Source organism: Brienomyrus brachyistius, chromosome 8 (genome assembly GCF_023856365.1).
Source record: "Brienomyrus brachyistius isolate T26 chromosome 8, BBRACH_0.4, whole genome shotgun sequence".
Taxonomy (NCBI): Eukaryota; Metazoa; Chordata; class Actinopteri; order Osteoglossiformes; family Mormyridae; genus Brienomyrus; species Brienomyrus brachyistius.
Genome location: NC_064540.1, coordinates 1,717,421 through 1,733,425, shown reverse-complemented (window position 1 = coordinate 1,733,425; position 16,005 = coordinate 1,717,421). Strand labels below are relative to the sequence as shown.

The following is a 16,005-nucleotide window of genomic DNA, read 5'->3' as shown; positions in this document are numbered from 1 at the left end:
TCTGGGACCCAGGTTCGAATCTCCGCCTGGGTCACATGTGTGTGGAGTTTGCATGTTCTCCCCATGTCGTCGTGGGGTTTCCTCCGGGTACTCCGGTTTCCCCCCACAGTCCAGTAGGATAAGCGGTTTGGAAAATGGATGGATGGATTAACATTATTGTGATGGTATATTTTAGTTGTCGGTGTACCGTTAATCACTCATAATGCTTAGACATGTAAATATATGCATGTAAATATACACTTACTACTAAAATTATATGGGTCTGATGAACCGTCCTTGAGTTAATATCATACAAAGTAAATACTGTGTCATCACTGTGGCAAGGGAATCGACTTCTCCCCGTCGCTTTCTTGGGAGTACAGTACGTAAATGATCAGGTTTTTAGGCACGGGCTGTCAAGAAATAAACACGAGAGGAATGACTGTAAAACTTCAGTTTATTCCAGAATCAGCCGCTATTGACACGTGCGTTGATTTGGCTGGTCTCCGCGGTCACATCTCACCGGATGAGTCCGAAAAGCAGCAAGTATTCATGTATCATCACTTTACACCAGGTGGGGGCGTCTTTGGCACCGCTCAACACAACTCCAAAACGTTTTCCTAAATTGACGATTTTAACCAAAAGAAAAGAGGAGTCCGAACCGGAATTCATAAAAAAAAAACCCATCACTGCACTACTACATTAAAAAAAATGTAGTATTAAGAAATTTGCATGGGTAACATACACTAGCAGGCATTCCGTTTAAAAGTACTGCTTTAAGTGCTGCATTAAGGTCAGTGCAGTTTAGAGGTCTATTCCATGACATTTTAAATAACACCCCCATGTCCAAACTGTGTTTGACAATCTGTAACATAACAACGTGTTATTTCAATAACAGCAGAGTACTCAAGATCGCTAGCATCCAAAGTTCACTTATGAACAAAACAATATACCAGAATACAATGTTGATTCGCAATAAGCTGCCAACACGTATCATTAATTACTGTTAATAACTCCAGATCTACATTAGAACTACATATAAACTATTACATGTACCAGTCAATTAAGTGAAGTGAATCAGGCAGAACAGAACACACATTCGTCATCGTCGCTGAAGGAGATACACACACAAGTCACTTCCATTGCTATATAAATAAATAAATTATTTTGTATCAGAATAGCAGGAATTGCCCCAATATCACAAACAAAAGAGCTGGCAAAATGTACCTGCATTTCCCCCTGTTCCAGTACTCACCCAACTGAGAACAAAGGAACTTGTCTACTGTCCATCATTTTTAGTCATTGTGCGTATAAATGCTTTAAGCTGTCCCCAATACGCTGTAGTATTATGTTAAAAGTTTTAAAGAAACTTTAAAAGTTCTACATTTGTAGCATAACCGGAAAAAAGCAAACTTCCCATTGCCTACACTTCAACGAGTGTTAGTTGTTTTACTTTTCCTAGTCGCCAGAGCTACATAAAACAAAAATAATCTTTTGTTCTTATCAAACACAAGGACTTAAAAATGTAGAACAGAAATTGCATATGAACATGCGATCCATGTGATATCTCGGCATATCGGCATGGCGTCAGAGGACCACCGCAAACGCACGAGAACACCTTCCCAGGAATGTTCCGGAAAACCGCACGTTTATTAACGGCCCTTAACAGACTTCCTCGTCATATCCCTCCCTGCCATATAAATACGAGCGGGGGGGGGGCAAGTTACCCCCTAAGCTGATTCACAGCATTTGAGATGGTCCTCTGTAAACCAGAAGAAACCCCCCACAAATCAGGATTTCCTTTGTTAAACATGTTCCCTTCATTTCAGTTTGCACTTTGAAAATAAAATATCATTAATTATAATAGAAATGTACAGTACTTGACATTCAAGTGCAGAGATACTTGCCTAGGCAACCAAGCAAGTGTGGTAAATGCTGCAGACAAGACAGACAAGGGCGGAGCACTGGGAACCAGTAAGAGAGGCAGCTCACGAGGCCTGTTCATTCAGGATCCAGCTTATGCACATTCCATCTTAATTCCATGATTCACTGCAATGTTGTCAGTGCATTTAATGGCATGCAGAATTGCGACCGTGCGCTGGCTTGACAGAGACCTCCACTTGTTTTCACTAAGCACCTCATCAAGACCACTTCTTCCCCTCCGTCATATCTGAAGCGATGCCAAGATACAAGCCGTGTATCCCGTAGTCGAGCCACCCAGTGCTACGTCAGGGTCTGATTGCCCGGTAATAAATACTGCCCGCCTCCCTCAGCATCGCCCAGCACTGCAGACGATGACCGCTGGTGCCAGTGTGGAGACACAGAGCTGAGGTGAGCGGGACGAGGCTGAGAGAGTGTTTGCTGGAGACAGGGAGTGCCCCTCCAGTCAGAGCAGAGTGGGTGATGGTGGTGGTTCCTTGGGGGGGGGGGGGGGGGGTTTGGGGTCTTCATAGTGAGGGTCATTCCTCCGTGACTGCTGCAGCAATGGGCGTCCGGATGGAGCCCCGTGCGGTCGCGGCCAGTTCCTCGATCTCGGTGTTCAGCCGCCGGATAACCCACTCCATCGCCTCGCGGCCCTGTGAGACAAGGGCGGCCCATACAGTGAGCATCCATGCTAGGTGTACCTCCACATGTGACTAGAACAGAATAGAACTCCCCACGTTCCACACAGAACATGCTGTTGAGTGGTGTTACCTTGCCAGCATTCGTTGAGATCGTGCTAGCCATGAGACCTTCCAGGTAGCTACACAGGCTGACTCCCTTCACAGAGATGAGGGCCTCCTGGGTCAATATTGTCCTGCAAGGTAACAAGACACTCATCAAGGCCAGTTCACTATCAACAACAGTGAGGGTCATTGTTCCAATGAAACAGTCCCTTCACCAAGTTTAAAAGAATCACTCGTTTCTTTTCTATATGTTTAAAAGCGGAAGAACCAGACTAACAAGAGGAGATGGTTTCAATTGCTGCCACATACATAGCAGAGCAAGATAGAGCCAGACAAGCAGCCACACTTTGTGACGACGACAACAAGCACAGCTCTAGTCCACGAATGTCTTACTTTTCCGAGTCTCGGGGGTGCGGCCTGTAGACGAGCCTTTCGTCGACGGACACCAAGTTGGTAAATGTGAGCTGCGAAAGTGAGGAAAAGGCCACGAATGTCAACACAAAAAGGTCGCCGTTTATGAAAAGGCTCGTGGTGCCTAGTAAGCAGCCCTGCAGAGGCACGTGACAAGCAGACAAACCCACCAACTCGAAACACCAATCTGTCTCAGCGCCGAGAATCACGAAGGACGGAAGGAACTTACGTTGGTAGATTTCAATTCAAATGTCTTCCCCTTGGGATCAACCACCGACTGCTCCTGGATGTACGTGCATGTTCTCGTGATCCCTATCAACTGAGGAGAGAAATGCACACAGGTTGGCAGAGCCGACATCAAGCCACCATTACCCCAACACTGATTTCTCATCAGTACTCAGGCTGATCTAGTCCATGGCCTGTATTAAAACATACCAATTGCATTAGACTGTATTCATGTCCACTGTCTACAATAGCCCCCTCTACTGTGTTACTCCCCTGAACCGATGTATGGGTGAAAGTCAAACTCTGTCCTCAAGCTGTAAGCCCCCCCCCCCCCCAATAGATGGAGTTACTTGTATAGTGCCTAATGCCATTATCAAACGTGGAGGTAAACAAACTGACCGACGCTGTCACATTGTGTGAAACTTCACACTGAAAGTTATCACACCAAACTTAGAAGGAAACACAATCCTAACTTGTCAGTACACTAAAGGGGTGTTGGTTTATCATCCCTCTGAAAGACAGACACGAACATTTCTGAACATAATTTTAATACACTCCTCGTGACGGAAGGTTGTGCACAAGCCATGCAGTCGGTCAAGTCCAACCCCCATATAGGGGAGGGTTCAGTTCACTTGTTACGGCACAAGAGACTGTGGAATGGTACGTTCTGTTACGGACACCGTGTGCTGCCTGCCAGCGAGGCCACACCCCCCCCCCAATGCAGCCAGCACCTCCACCACCACCCCCCCCCCCACCCCAATAGAAATAGCCTGCCTGTAAGGTCACTGGGTCCCGTGAGCTGGCTGGGAACATGCTAAAACAAGATAACGAGGGGACCCATGACAGAAAAGTGTCATGTGACTATCAAAGCAAGTCAGATTTAAAAAAGCCAACAAGTGGAAAAAGATGAATTTGCAATACAATGACAAGTTTCTAAAATATATATATATAACAAAAATAACCGATGCGATACCATTATGTTCTTGGTTACTGCAGTATTATGCAGAATTGAGCCAAAGCATTTCAAGGTAAAATCTGGAACTCGGTGTCCAAAACAGCAAACCTTTGTTAACTTCAACATTTTGAAAAAGTTCTTCCCCTCCAGACTATGGAGTTCCATTTGTTCCAGTGCATTACCATTAGAACTACAGAATTACAGCAGTTTTGAAATATCAGAATTTTGAACCAGTATCTCATTTGGGATTGTTTCACACTTACAGACTTGACAATGGACGGAAGACCCCACTCTGTACTGAGAAGCCGGCTGCTGTGAAGACGACCCTGCGAATCCACACTCCTATCCAGCACGTCCACTCCAATCACACTCGGGTTCATGGGATTGGGGTACTTCTGCATTGCTGCCTTGGTTACAGTCTCCCATGGATGACTGAATTGGAAAGAAGGGAGACAGGGCTTAGTACTGGAACACACCAGACCCTAATACAAGCACCATCTTTCACATGCAGTGCTTGAGAATTTATATTATGCTTAAAATGCATTCTAAAAATCAACCGCACAACTGGAATTCATTGTACAGGCGTTAACCATTAATGATCACGGAAAAGCTAAAGTTACCGCAGCCAGCCAATGGACTGTTAAATGTTGATGGCATACCGGTCTTACAGAACTGCTTAATGGCACTTTTATCGTACAGAATGCTCAGCACGAGCAAATAAGGGCATACCTGCACAAACCGGTCTATCGTGATAACAATACAACTTTCGGAAACACTTGGTCTCGACACAGAAAGCTAGGACTACAGCATTTTGATAAACCATTACAAGCTACAGGAAAAAAAGAAACTAAACTGTGAATGAAAGCTTACTAACGAGGTGTGTCGTATTAAGTTACTTTAACACGCACGTAACGAAATTACACGCCCGACGTATACATCTAGTCGGTGGCCATGGATACCGGAAGCTGTCTGACGTCGGCAGGTGACGCAATTGAGGTCGTGGCTAGAGAATGGAGGGTAAAGGCTAGAGTCAAGTCGCCGCCTGACACTTCACAAGGTTAATTATGCAATCTAACATTGCGGAATTGCTGCAACGAAATACTTTTAGAGTGATACGAGGTCAGGGAGACATTTATAGACCGGCCATGCTGGAACTGTCAGAGTATTATCACAATTATTCCTTACAAGTTTTTATTATGATCATTATTATATTATTTATACATATAAATAAATATACAAATATATACAAATAAATATGGGATAACTACAACTATAAATATGGGATAACTACAATTCTTACAAGAGCTAATTAAATATGGCTCTAAGAACTACAACAACGTACCGCCGATGCTGTATGAATGTGAGGATGCGTATCAATGCTAGCGAATCGAAATAATCAGTAAGCTATTTATACGTTAAAAGTCAATGGCACTGTTGCAAATGGTGCGTATGAAATTAATTAATTACGTTATATGTAGCAGTCAGTTGCCAGCAAATCCAGTATGAATGAAGAGTTTATGCAAAGACTCTATTAGCTATAGTAATCGTACCAGCTACCTACTAGCCAGCCATTCTAGAAAGAACGGTTCCCTTTAACTAGAGGCACACTTACTGATTCGGGTTCCCAGATTCGAGACACTAACTTAAGATAAAAGTTTAACGTATAACCGAGCACACAAGTGTGCATTTGAGCTATTTTAGTATAACCATTAAACTTCTAATGTTGATTACTTAACTACTGAGGTACCATCAAACTTCTAATGCCAATAACTTAACAGTTGAGGGAAGTAACCGATAAGGCGCCAATTCGTCCCACGTTCTCACGCCACATGACAGCAACGTGTGGAAAAAGACATAAAAACAACTAGACTGGCTCTACAGTAACAGCTCACTTACTTGAATATGTGTTCCGATGTCCAGATTTTCATGATTTAGTCTGATTCCGGAGTTCAGATGGAATATTCTAGGCAGTGGACCCGGCAACTGCAGACAAAATGTCGTTCGCAGTCAATTAAAAAGAGGGCGGCCCAAGATACGCCTCAAATCTTCCGGAAGTCACGTGGTCGCTATGATGCAATTCCGCATACTGTTCTTAAAGTGGGCGGTGGCACTAAGAAGGCATTTAAGAGGTTATTTCATTCCAAATAGGGTCTTCCACAGAATCAGTGGCGGTTGGATATGGTTATATAATTAGATTACTCTGTGTTAGCATACCTGCTGAACAGATCTCCTGGCTAATATCATGCAGTGGTGCAGGTTCATTTTCCACTAAATATATATTTGCACGTAATCATAAAGCAATTCAGATCATTTCAACGATATAAAACTTTTGTATTATTTATTCTAATTTTTGAAAAACTTCATTTAATAAACCGACTTGATCCAGTATTCTGAAATTGACTGTAAATAATGTGGTCATACGAAGATTACAATAAACTCGAGAATTGCAGGTTCATCTATGTTGCTATTTATTTCTATCTTGGAAGGCGAGCATGATATGCAGTACTGATTACACTTCATGCCACAGTTTTATGGCTTTCTTTTATTGCCGCGGCATCGGTAATTGAGCAAATTTAATTGAGTCACCAGACTACATACTGGTTCATCTGAAGTGAAACGTTATGAGCAAAGTTTCTGACCTCTGATCGCTTTTTTCCGTTCCCACTGGCCATTGTCGAATTTGAAATTATTCTGGATTAATTTCAGGTAGAGGATTCTCTGGCAGAGTGGCCTAGATGTAAACGTTTTGTGAAAAAATTGTGCTTCCACGAGTTATTACCTACAGGGTGGGGATCTGCTCCTTGTCATTTGAGATTTTGGTTCGCAGACATTGCTGTACGGTTTTATCAACCCTTGACACAGTATGTTGTCCTTCAGGTCCCCCTGTCACGTGGAACTAGAAGCCAAGTGCTGTTCTCTGAGACCAAATGCCCTTTTAAATGGGAACAAACGGTTTTTGTGTATGAAGTTAACATTAACGCTCTTCCCAAATATCAAATGAAATTACCTTTCCTCATATAGACCAGTAAGTGAAATAAGTGAAAGTGGCGTTTATTCTAAATTCAAAGAGTAATGTCATGTGATAAATAGAGGTCACCAGTGTCACTGATGCGTTTATTTGCAGATTATTAATGATACTTTGAACGTTGAAAAAAAAATTAAATGATAAGAGGTATTTTCGTACAACCCGTATAAGCTGTTGTTTTAGTAATAGGTGCTTTAAATCGCCATACCGACATTTCCCAAAGTCAAAACATAATGTGTCGATAGCCTCCAGAACGGATGATGGCAGTGGTGAGTCACATTTATAGGTTCTCAAGAAATTCAAAGAAGAAGAGCGGAACCGAGAGCGGAAATCCGGTCGCCGGCATTAATCCTGTTGTCCTTGAGCAACTGACCAGGTTTGAGTGAAACATTTTATCTGGGAAAATGGTTGCTTATTGGAGACAAGCTGGCCTCAGGTAAAATATAACAGTAACGTGTTTTCTTTTTGTACGGGCATGTGTGTGTGTGTCATATAAAACGGCATATAAAAGTCTCCTCATGCTGTACCATGCTAATAAATTTGATCACTCACAGGTGAATAATTCGAATTTTCTTGAGAAGCTGGAGCGAATTCGATACTTGGATACGTGCTTTATATACACTATGTGTTGCTTGTGTAAATAATAAGTGAGATGTTGGTCTCGCACGACCAGTTACGGACAAGGATGCTCGGGGTTTAATGAAAGCGTCCCATCCCGTGTCTGCAGCTACATCAGATACTCGGCAGTCTGTGCCAGGGTGCTCCGGGCGGCGCTGAAGCCGCAGCTCAGAGTGGAGGCGCAGAAATCTGCCGAAGCAAACGTCAAGATCATCAAAGCGAAGTCGGCATGTAAGTGAATGGCAGCCAGCATCTGTGGTTCGTGGGAAAATAACGTGTTTTAAAGTAGACAGTGTACGTAATTTGATTCGATGTGTAGGACAAGCGGGACGAATGAATTAATTGACTCGATAAAAATTGGAAAATAAAGTTAAACCATATGCTGCTTTTCCCCTGCAGGAGCCTGGAGAGAGATCTGCCTGTTTCGCGGGAAAGAAGCAAGCGTGTACTCGTTGTCTCCGGGGAGAATCACATGAATTTATTTGATTATAAATGTACAACATACTCATGATCGGACTTGGATGAGTAAAATAAAGAAAAAACTGTACGACTTTGTACTGCTGTTTGTTCGGACTCATCTACATCAGTGTTTCACATTATCACTGCAATGTAAAACAAACGGCATAATGTATTATATCCCGTATACAACGTATATGCAGCTAAGTTCAATAGTTAAAACAATGTCAAGACATTAATTTAAATAAAAATGAATTTGCTGAACAATATGTATTCTGCTTAAAGTTTTCATTTTTATATGTTCGATTTTTGTACTGGTATTTAGGTGGGGATCCCCCTAATGTGGGGAGGAAGTCTATTGACGGTTTTATCTGTGTGCGCACTGTTCCCGTTTAGTTAATCTTTCACAGTCAGGCGTGCTGGAAGGGAGGGGTTGTTCGCTTATTCTCTGTGTTTGAATTGCTGCTGTATTTTAGGAACGAAAAACAGTTTCCCAGTGTAGGCTATTAACGCGTAATAGCCCAATTGTGAGCTTACTTTTACAATTCCTGTTGATTTTAAATTGAAAATGTAACTGACCCAAGCATCTTCCAATGTAATGGATGTCGACTATCAGAGACAAGAAATATATTGCACTTTTTTTGAAACAACATTTCATAGACGTAGTGTTTCAAAAGTAATTATTATTTTTTTATAAATTTGAAAAGCGTTATTGGATTCTCAAAGGTTTAGATGTTCTTTCACCTAAAAATATTTGAATCTTAAAAACATTTCTTTTTACATATCAAATCCTCGAAATAATTATCAGGAGACAATTTATTCAGTTTTAATAGAAATTTCTATAAAGCCAGTTTCCATTCCAAACATTACAAATGGGAATTAGATATATTTTTGCTGTTTATTTACAATTGTTCATAACCACAAGGCAATATATAAAAATTCTGAGAAATTTTGATTATGAAGAGAAATATTTTACCAATTCAATTACCAAGACTGAGGTCTTGATTGGTAATAATTAACCATATGTATGAATTAGCATAATGATATATAGGTATTCGAATGGCAACACATCACAACTCTTTAATTTTCAACAGTAAGATTTAAATGCATAAATTACAGAAATTACAATAAAATAATTTTGAGAATTGTGCCTGGCATCTTTAATATTTATCGGCAATATTTTGATGGTCTTAAGTCCCTGCTTTGGTCTCTTATTGATAACGATGATATATTAGTACAGGTAGACAACACACACCGCCAAACATATAAAACTGTCACTATGATGGGATGTACGTTGTAATGGTCATTTGCAGAATTTTAATTGGCCCATCATTCAGTTTCACTTATAATTTCAGTCTTAAGTTCTGTTCTGGTGTGAGATGTAGTGCCTGCCAGTGATGGTCCTGCTTCTTCTCCTTCCTCTGGCTCCCATTCTTGGTCTGCAGTGGCATCCTGATACTGTTGGTATTCAGACACCAGGTCGTTCAGGTTGCTCTCCGCCTCAGTGAACTCCATCTCGTCCATGCCTTCCCCCGTGTACCAGTGCAGGAAGGCCTTGCGACGGAACATGACGGAGAACTGCTCGCCCACCCGACGGAATATCTCCTGGATGGCTGTGTTGTTACCGATGAAGGTGGAGGCCATTTTGAGTCCTCGTGGGGGGATATCGCACACAGCCACTTTGACGTTGTGTGGGATCCAGTCCACGAAGTAGGTGCTATTCTTCTTCTGGATGGCCAGCATCTGTTCGTCCACCTCCTTGGTCGACATGCGTCCACGGAACATTCCCGCCACAGTGAGGTAGCGGCCATGTCTAGGATCGCAGGCCGTCATCATATTGCGTGCGTCAAACATCTGTTGCGTCAGCTCCGGCACGGTGAGTGCGCGATACTGCTGGCTCCCCCTGCTGGTCAGTGGGGCGAAGCCCGGCATGAAGAAATGCAGACGTGGGAAGGGCACCATGTTGACCGCTAGCTTGCGAAGGTCAGCATTGAGTTGCCCAGGGAAGCGCAGGGAGGTGGTCACCCCACTCATGGTCAGGGACACTAGGTGATTAAGGTCACCGTAGGTAGGTGTGGTGAGCTTGAGTGTGCGGAAGCATATGTCATATAGAGCCTCATTGTCGATGCAATAGGTCTCGTCTGTGTTCTCGATCAGCTGGTGGATGGACAGTGTGGCGTTGTAGGGCTCTACTACTGTGTCCGAAACCTTTGGGGAGGGCATGATGCTGAAGCTGTTCATGATGCGGTCTGGATATTCCTCGCGGATCTTATTAATGATCAGCGTTCCCATGCCTGAACCGGTCCCGCCGCCCAGGGAGTGCACGAACTGGAACCCCTGCAGACAGTCGCAGCTCTCGCACTCGTTGCGGACTCTGTCGATCACGTTTTCGACAAGCTCCGCCCCCTCTGTGTAGTGCCCTTTGGCCCAGTTATTCCCAGCTCCAGAACTACCTATTGCCGGTGGAGAGAAAAGCACATGATACATTAATTAGCTTAGAAAGCAGGAAATTTCAAGAACTATATGGTTAAATATCACTATATTGATCATAGCAGTAATGAGCTGTTAGGAAAAATACTTATTGAAAATTGACTACTCCTGGTGAAAGGTGATTGCAGTAATGTTTAATATGTTTAATTTATTTACTGGTGTTATGAATTCATAACGGTAAAAGATATGAATGCGTCACGTTTCACAAACTCTCTCACTTGGATGTTGTAATGGGGGGGGGGGGGGGGGACTTCTCACCATGGATGAAGTTGTCGGGTCTGAACAGTTGTCCTATCTTGCTGCCCCTCACACTGTCCATGGTTCCGGGCTCCAGGTCGACAAGCAGAGCTCGTGGCACGTACTTCCCCCCTAACCAGCGAGAAGCGCGTTGACCTCTTTAAGATGCGGCTAGAGTTAAGGACTGCAGTATTAACCCCGCAGCTGTTTATACTTACCGTGCGCTTCATTGAAGTAGACATTGAGCCTTTCCAGTTGTAGGTCAGAGTCACCCTCGTAATTTCCTACTACGTTGATTCCATGTTCATCGCTGATGACTTCCCAAAACTAATATATTCAATTATAATAAAAATAAGGTTTTATATTACACTTTTTAAGTTTTAATTGATTAGCAATTTCGTTCTAATTTTCTACTTACAGAATATGGTGATAAAATTCCTGAAAATATCTATACGTTTTTCTGATCGTAATGCAGTATAATAATATACAGTCCAAGCCCGTATTTATTGCCCAGTCCTCCGTCTTTTGCAGTTGAGATAAACCTTCCTCATCCTTATCTTGAGGCAAACAACTTGAGGAGGAACGTCCTCTGTCGGTCTGAACTCCCTGAGACAGTCAGGCAGGACTTGGCTTTGTGCATTAACCCCGAATGCGAAGACATGGCCCAAAATATCTCATTTAGAGCCGAACCATACATGAACCTGAGAATGTTTTCCAGTCCAATAATAATAATAATAATAATAGTATCTGCATATCTATTCGAAAATTCAAATTCATTAAAAAAATAGACACTCAAAGAACTTCAGTATTGTTGTATGCCTATACATTTCAAACTACCCAACAATTTTTCCAATCAAGTTTATTATGTTCATGAGAAGCTAATTTTGAGTTTTATTTTAAGTATAACATTTGCCCTGGTTTCTATACCGCTTAAATGTCATGTCAGAGGAGATTTTAAAGTTGACCACGGTAGCCGGTCGCTCCCGTGTTAATGGTTTGACGGTCATCGTTACCTTGGAGCCGATCTGGTTTCCACACTGTCCGATCTGCAGGTGCACAATTTCACGCATGGTGGCCCGCGGACGCTGGCAGGAGTCTTTGACACGCCGCAGGGGCGCCCCCGCCTCTTATACTCCCGCTGATGTCACTGCCAAGATCTTACTCCTGACATGGCGTCAAAGTTAGCCATGTTTCTCAGTTATAGTCAGTTGTTCTCAAATTTAGGCTTCGTTACAATTAAAATTGCACTATAAAAAGCACTAGCGATATCAAAATCACGCTCAACAAACACATAATGGATTTTTCTGTAAAAAATGAAAGAAAATTGTCAGCAGGTGTCATACTAATATATTTATTAGAAAACAAAATGAATGCTTACAGCGATATAGAAAATGGCTAGAAAAGCAGGATTGGGAAATGGTGACTGCCTCGTGCCCATTGCTTCCGGGATAGGCTCCGGACCCCCGCGACCCAGTAGGATAAGCGGTTTGGAAAATGGATGGATGGATAGATGGATGGGAAATGGTGACTTAATCAGGGCACTACGGAAGCCTGGCTTGTTGGCGTCTTTCAGAGGGAGATACTCGAAGCACCCAGACAAGCTGCATGTGTGAGCTGTTGTCAGGGAGCCTCAGATAACACGCACTCTCACCCTATCTGCATCGCTCAGCAGGCCCCTGGTGTCACATGGGTGGGTCATCAGCCCCCCCCCCCCCCCCATACCACATGCTGCCTGACCGGTCCACACTCAGCGATCTCTTCCTGTCAGTCCCTCCATCAGTCACATAGGAACAGGAGTATGCTTTTGAAATGTGTGGCGGAAAGATATACTTGCGTGAAGGTCAAGTCTGTGAATTACTTGTGTGTTGTGAAGACACTGGTCCAGGATGACATTCTGTGACCATCCATGACCCCATTTTCGCTATAATCTTACACATTTACTTTGAGGATTCTTTCCTCCAAAAGTGACTGACCATTCAGTACATGTAGGATTATTTATTCATTTGCTGAGAAAATGATAAAGAAACTGTGTCTGTGAAGTCAACAGATTAACCTAATATAGCAGAGTGAAGAATAATATATCTAATGGAAATGATTGTAGGCAGGGTCACTGGGGGGGCTGGAGGACAACCTGGATGCAATGCATGCAACTCAGAAACGGGCCCAAAAGACCAGGGGTAGGGGGGTGGATGTCATTCATTTCCCCCAAGAAATAGACATTTGTATTTAAAATATTAAGTTGCCCCCCCCCCCCCCCCCGCAAAAAAACAGACTCAATTCTGCACTATTACTTAGAGACCCTGATTAGCCTAAATGCATGATTATAGATGAGAGAAAACACTGGAGAACCTGGAAGGAGGCTGCACAACACTGGAAGGACACTGCACACTGCACACTGCACATCAGCAGAGCAGAGGTGAAATTCAGTTTGCAATTTGATATGTTTAGTATGCAGGTTCTTAATGTGTGGTTCTGTAATTTACTCTACACAACAAGTCTTTATGTTTGCTGGATGTCCTTTCCAAAAAAAGAACTTTCTAGAAAAAAGTGCCATAATTTCAGGCTTCATATTATTTGATGGTCATAATTGCACACCTTTATTAATGATTTTTTATTTTTTTTAATAAGCATTGTGTGAGGTTATCCATTTACCAACAAAGAGCAGCAAATATTTAAACCTATAAAAATGTAACATTCCCAAATGGGAAGATAATGAATATTTAATGACCTAACAGAAGCTCCTCTGTTTGTGCCCTGTTTTCCTGGTTTTGCAAGCTGGGAAAATTACAAGGGTTCAGTACAGGCCTACAGCATGCATATATCAAGCTTTTCAGCAAGTAAGACTTCTGCTTCTGTCTAGGAATCGGACGGGATTGAAATACCACAGTCCTCTGCCACCTGGCTCCTGGTATGTTTAGACCATGTAATTGAACGCATCTCGGCAGATGGATATACTTGTGACTTGACTGAGTGGTGCAGGAGAGACGCTCTCCCTGTCCTTCTTTCCCTTCCATTACATGGCATTCGGCATGCAAACCTTCTTACATAAAATGAGACTCAGTGAGGAATTGTGCCATCTAGCGGGCCAGAATAATTATATCAGCTCTGTACAGTCTGGGATGTTCCCCACAACACGCCACGCGACCCTGAACAGGAGAATACATAAATAGAGGGAATAATGGATGGATAGATTCTTTTAAGCATAAGAAGGAATTTCACTGCAAACAATACAATACAATACAACAGTACAGAGAGTTCAGCTATGGAGGTGCTTTTCGATATTGTTTTATAACACGATAACCATGTAAAAAACGTTCCAAACAAAAAAACCGCTATAGATATATTAAAAAAGAATACAGATCTAAATGAACAATTTCTATACGCTTGTGTTTTGCAATATCTTGTCAGGTTCGCAGTGGACCAGATACATCTTGTATGGGATTCCAGTCACACACATACAGACACACAACATTCAGTAACACTAAGGGCAACAAAGTCATCGATTCAGACGAACGTTATATCTTGGGATCGTGGGAAGAATCTAAACCCATGCACAGCTGCAATAAAATAGATATTAAAAGTGATAAAAATAGATAATAATCGTAATAATAAACTAGCTGTGTGTTTTATATGTTAATTTCTCAAATGTTTTTAGATTTTTAGAACCTAATACTTTGACCTGCGCAGTGCATGGACGTAGGCTACAAAAAGATGGATTTTTTTTAAATCTGAAAAACAGGTCGGGGGAGGCATGGTGGTGCAGTGGTTAGCACTATTACCTCACACCTCTGGGACCCGGGTTCGAATCTCTGCTTCGGTTACATTCCAGTTTGCATGTTCTCTCCATGTCGTTGTTGGGTTTCCCCCCCCTAGTCCAAAAACATGCTGAGGCTAATTGGAGTTGCTAAATTGCCCGTAGGTGTGAGTGCACATATGAGTCTCATTAGGATGGATGATCTCATTAGGATGCATCCAGTAGGATGATGGATGGAAAAACAGTTCGACCGACTCACTTAAGAGAACCGAATTAAGCTTCTGTTCACTTGGACAGCTGGTCTTGCGTGCAAACATCGTAAGGACTATCGCATTATATGTAGTTCACACTGAGCTTTTCTCTACTACTGAAAATCATACAAATGCTATTCCGCATAGTATTAGACTTGGGTATAATACGTAAGCCGCGTTAGAGCATTTTGCCGATGTGAAATTACGCCTTGTAGCAGTACGGACTGTATTTCATTGAACAGCAGCGATCGAGTTATTTCTCACATTTGCTTTATTTTTTCCCCCTAAATCAAAGTTTTACAAGTGACACTAGAGTCAGATTCTGCCCCCAAAGGTAATCAAACCTGCGACAGTGGTGTTATTAGTACCACGTTACTAATAGTATATTTTAAGTAATTATTACTCATTTCATAGTTTACCAGCGATTTAATATGAATGGTTGCTATACTTGAATGGTTAACTTATCTAGGCCCATACCAGACACTATAACCACAATCACAACATAATCTAGTGGAAAAACTCAAATTTGGCATAGCTATAAAGGCATTGATTCTGCAACTGATTCTGATCTTTGATTTTATTTCATCATTAAACCTCCCAGAAAGTTCTCCTGCAGTCAATGTGATACTTCACCCATTACTCCCATGAACCTGCTGTACAACTGGTTAAAACTATAGTTATGGGTCGCTTTAAAATAACAGTGTAACTTGGCGTTTTCGGTGGTAGCCTGCAGACATACCAGGATTTGTGAGGCTAAAGAGATGGATGTTTTAAGTCCCAAGAGGGACTCCAGAGAAACTAATTTAAGCTGTATCTCTCGAGTGAGATCCGCTTAAGTGGGTAACAGACAGGCCCGTACGTTGTTTTGAATAAACATGTCAACTACGAGAATAAACACTGCGAATTCCTGGAACAATCGCTGTTGCTTGTGACTTTAA

At 42.3% G+C, this 16,005-nt stretch overlaps 3 protein-coding genes across 5 annotated transcripts; 1 reads left to right on the top strand and 2 right to left on the bottom strand.

Annotated features, from left to right (window-relative positions):
* Nucleotides 1–418: 418 nt before the first annotated feature.
* Nucleotides 419–6,289, bottom strand: prelid3b (PRELI domain containing 3). 2 transcript variants are annotated; one of them, XM_049023160.1, is made up of 6 exons: nucleotides 6,133–6,289; nucleotides 4,500–4,668; nucleotides 3,286–3,375; nucleotides 3,039–3,109; nucleotides 2,674–2,776; nucleotides 419–2,555 (listed from the first exon to the last, which is right to left on the bottom strand). In XM_049023160.1, exons 1-6 carry the CDS (start codon nucleotides 6,162–6,164, stop codon nucleotides 2,439–2,441), a joined length of 582 nt encoding a protein of 193 aa, XP_048879117.1. In that variant the 5' UTR covers nucleotides 6,165–6,289; the 3' UTR covers nucleotides 419–2,438. The 2 variants fall into 2 exon arrangements, with proteins under 2 accessions (XP_048879117.1, XP_048879118.1); XM_049023161.1 differs by lacking the exon at nucleotides 6,133–6,289 and adding an exon at nucleotides 4,966–5,446.
* Nucleotides 6,290–7,538: 1,249 nt separating this feature from the next.
* Nucleotides 7,539–8,604, top strand: atp5f1e (ATP synthase F1 subunit epsilon). Its single transcript, XM_049023162.1, has 3 exons — nucleotides 7,539–7,697; nucleotides 7,989–8,110; nucleotides 8,279–8,604. Coding segments are annotated over exons 1-3 (156 nt in total). The 5' UTR covers nucleotides 7,539–7,665; the 3' UTR covers nucleotides 8,281–8,604.
* A 542-nt stretch (nucleotides 8,605–9,146) lies between these two features.
* tubb1 (tubulin, beta 1 class VI) lies at nucleotides 9,147–12,363 on the bottom strand. Of its 2 annotated transcripts, XM_049023156.1 has the most exons (4): nucleotides 12,076–12,363; nucleotides 11,281–11,389; nucleotides 11,084–11,194; nucleotides 9,147–10,788 (listed from the first exon to the last, which is right to left on the bottom strand). In XM_049023156.1, the coding sequence occupies exons 1-4, from the start codon at nucleotides 12,130–12,132 to the stop codon at nucleotides 9,665–9,667; spliced, it is 1,401 nt and encodes a 466-aa protein (XP_048879113.1). In that variant the 5' UTR covers nucleotides 12,133–12,363; the 3' UTR covers nucleotides 9,147–9,664. The 2 variants fall into 2 exon arrangements, with proteins under 2 accessions (XP_048879113.1, XP_048879115.1); XM_049023158.1 differs by lacking the exon at nucleotides 11,281–11,389 and having other exon boundaries at nucleotides 12,076–12,170.
* Nucleotides 12,364–16,005: the final 3,642 nt, after the last annotated feature.

Excerpts from the sequence above, each read along its gene's own strand:
- prelid3b (XM_049023160.1), bottom strand. The coding sequence starts at position 6,164 with ATGAAAATCTGGACATCGGAACACATATTCAA. Across the intron at positions 3,376-4,499 it reads TTCCGTCCATTGTCAAGTCT|TTGATAGGGATCACGAGAAC; the intron begins GTAAGTGTGAAA and ends TTCTCTCCTCAG. Across the intron at positions 3,110-3,285 it reads TTGAATTGAAATCTACCAAC|CTCACATTTACCAACTTGGT; the intron begins GTAAGTTCCTTC and ends TCACTTTCGCAG.
- atp5f1e (XM_049023162.1), top strand. The coding sequence starts at position 7,666 with ATGGTTGCTTATTGGAGACAAGCTGGCCTCAG. Across the intron at positions 7,698-7,988 it reads TGGAGACAAGCTGGCCTCAG|CTACATCAGATACTCGGCAG; the intron begins GTAAAATATAAC and ends CCGTGTCTGCAG.
- tubb1 (XM_049023156.1), bottom strand. The coding sequence starts at position 12,132 with ATGCGTGAAATTGTGCACCTGCAGATCGGACAGTGTGGAAACCAGATC. Across the intron at positions 11,390-12,075 it reads GAAACCAGATCGGCTCCAAG|TTTTGGGAAGTCATCAGCGA; the intron begins GTAACGATGACC and ends TGAATATATTAG. Across the intron at positions 10,789-11,083 it reads ACCCGACAACTTCATCCATG|GTAGTTCTGGAGCTGGGAAT; the intron begins GTGAGAAGTCCC and ends CACCGGCAATAG.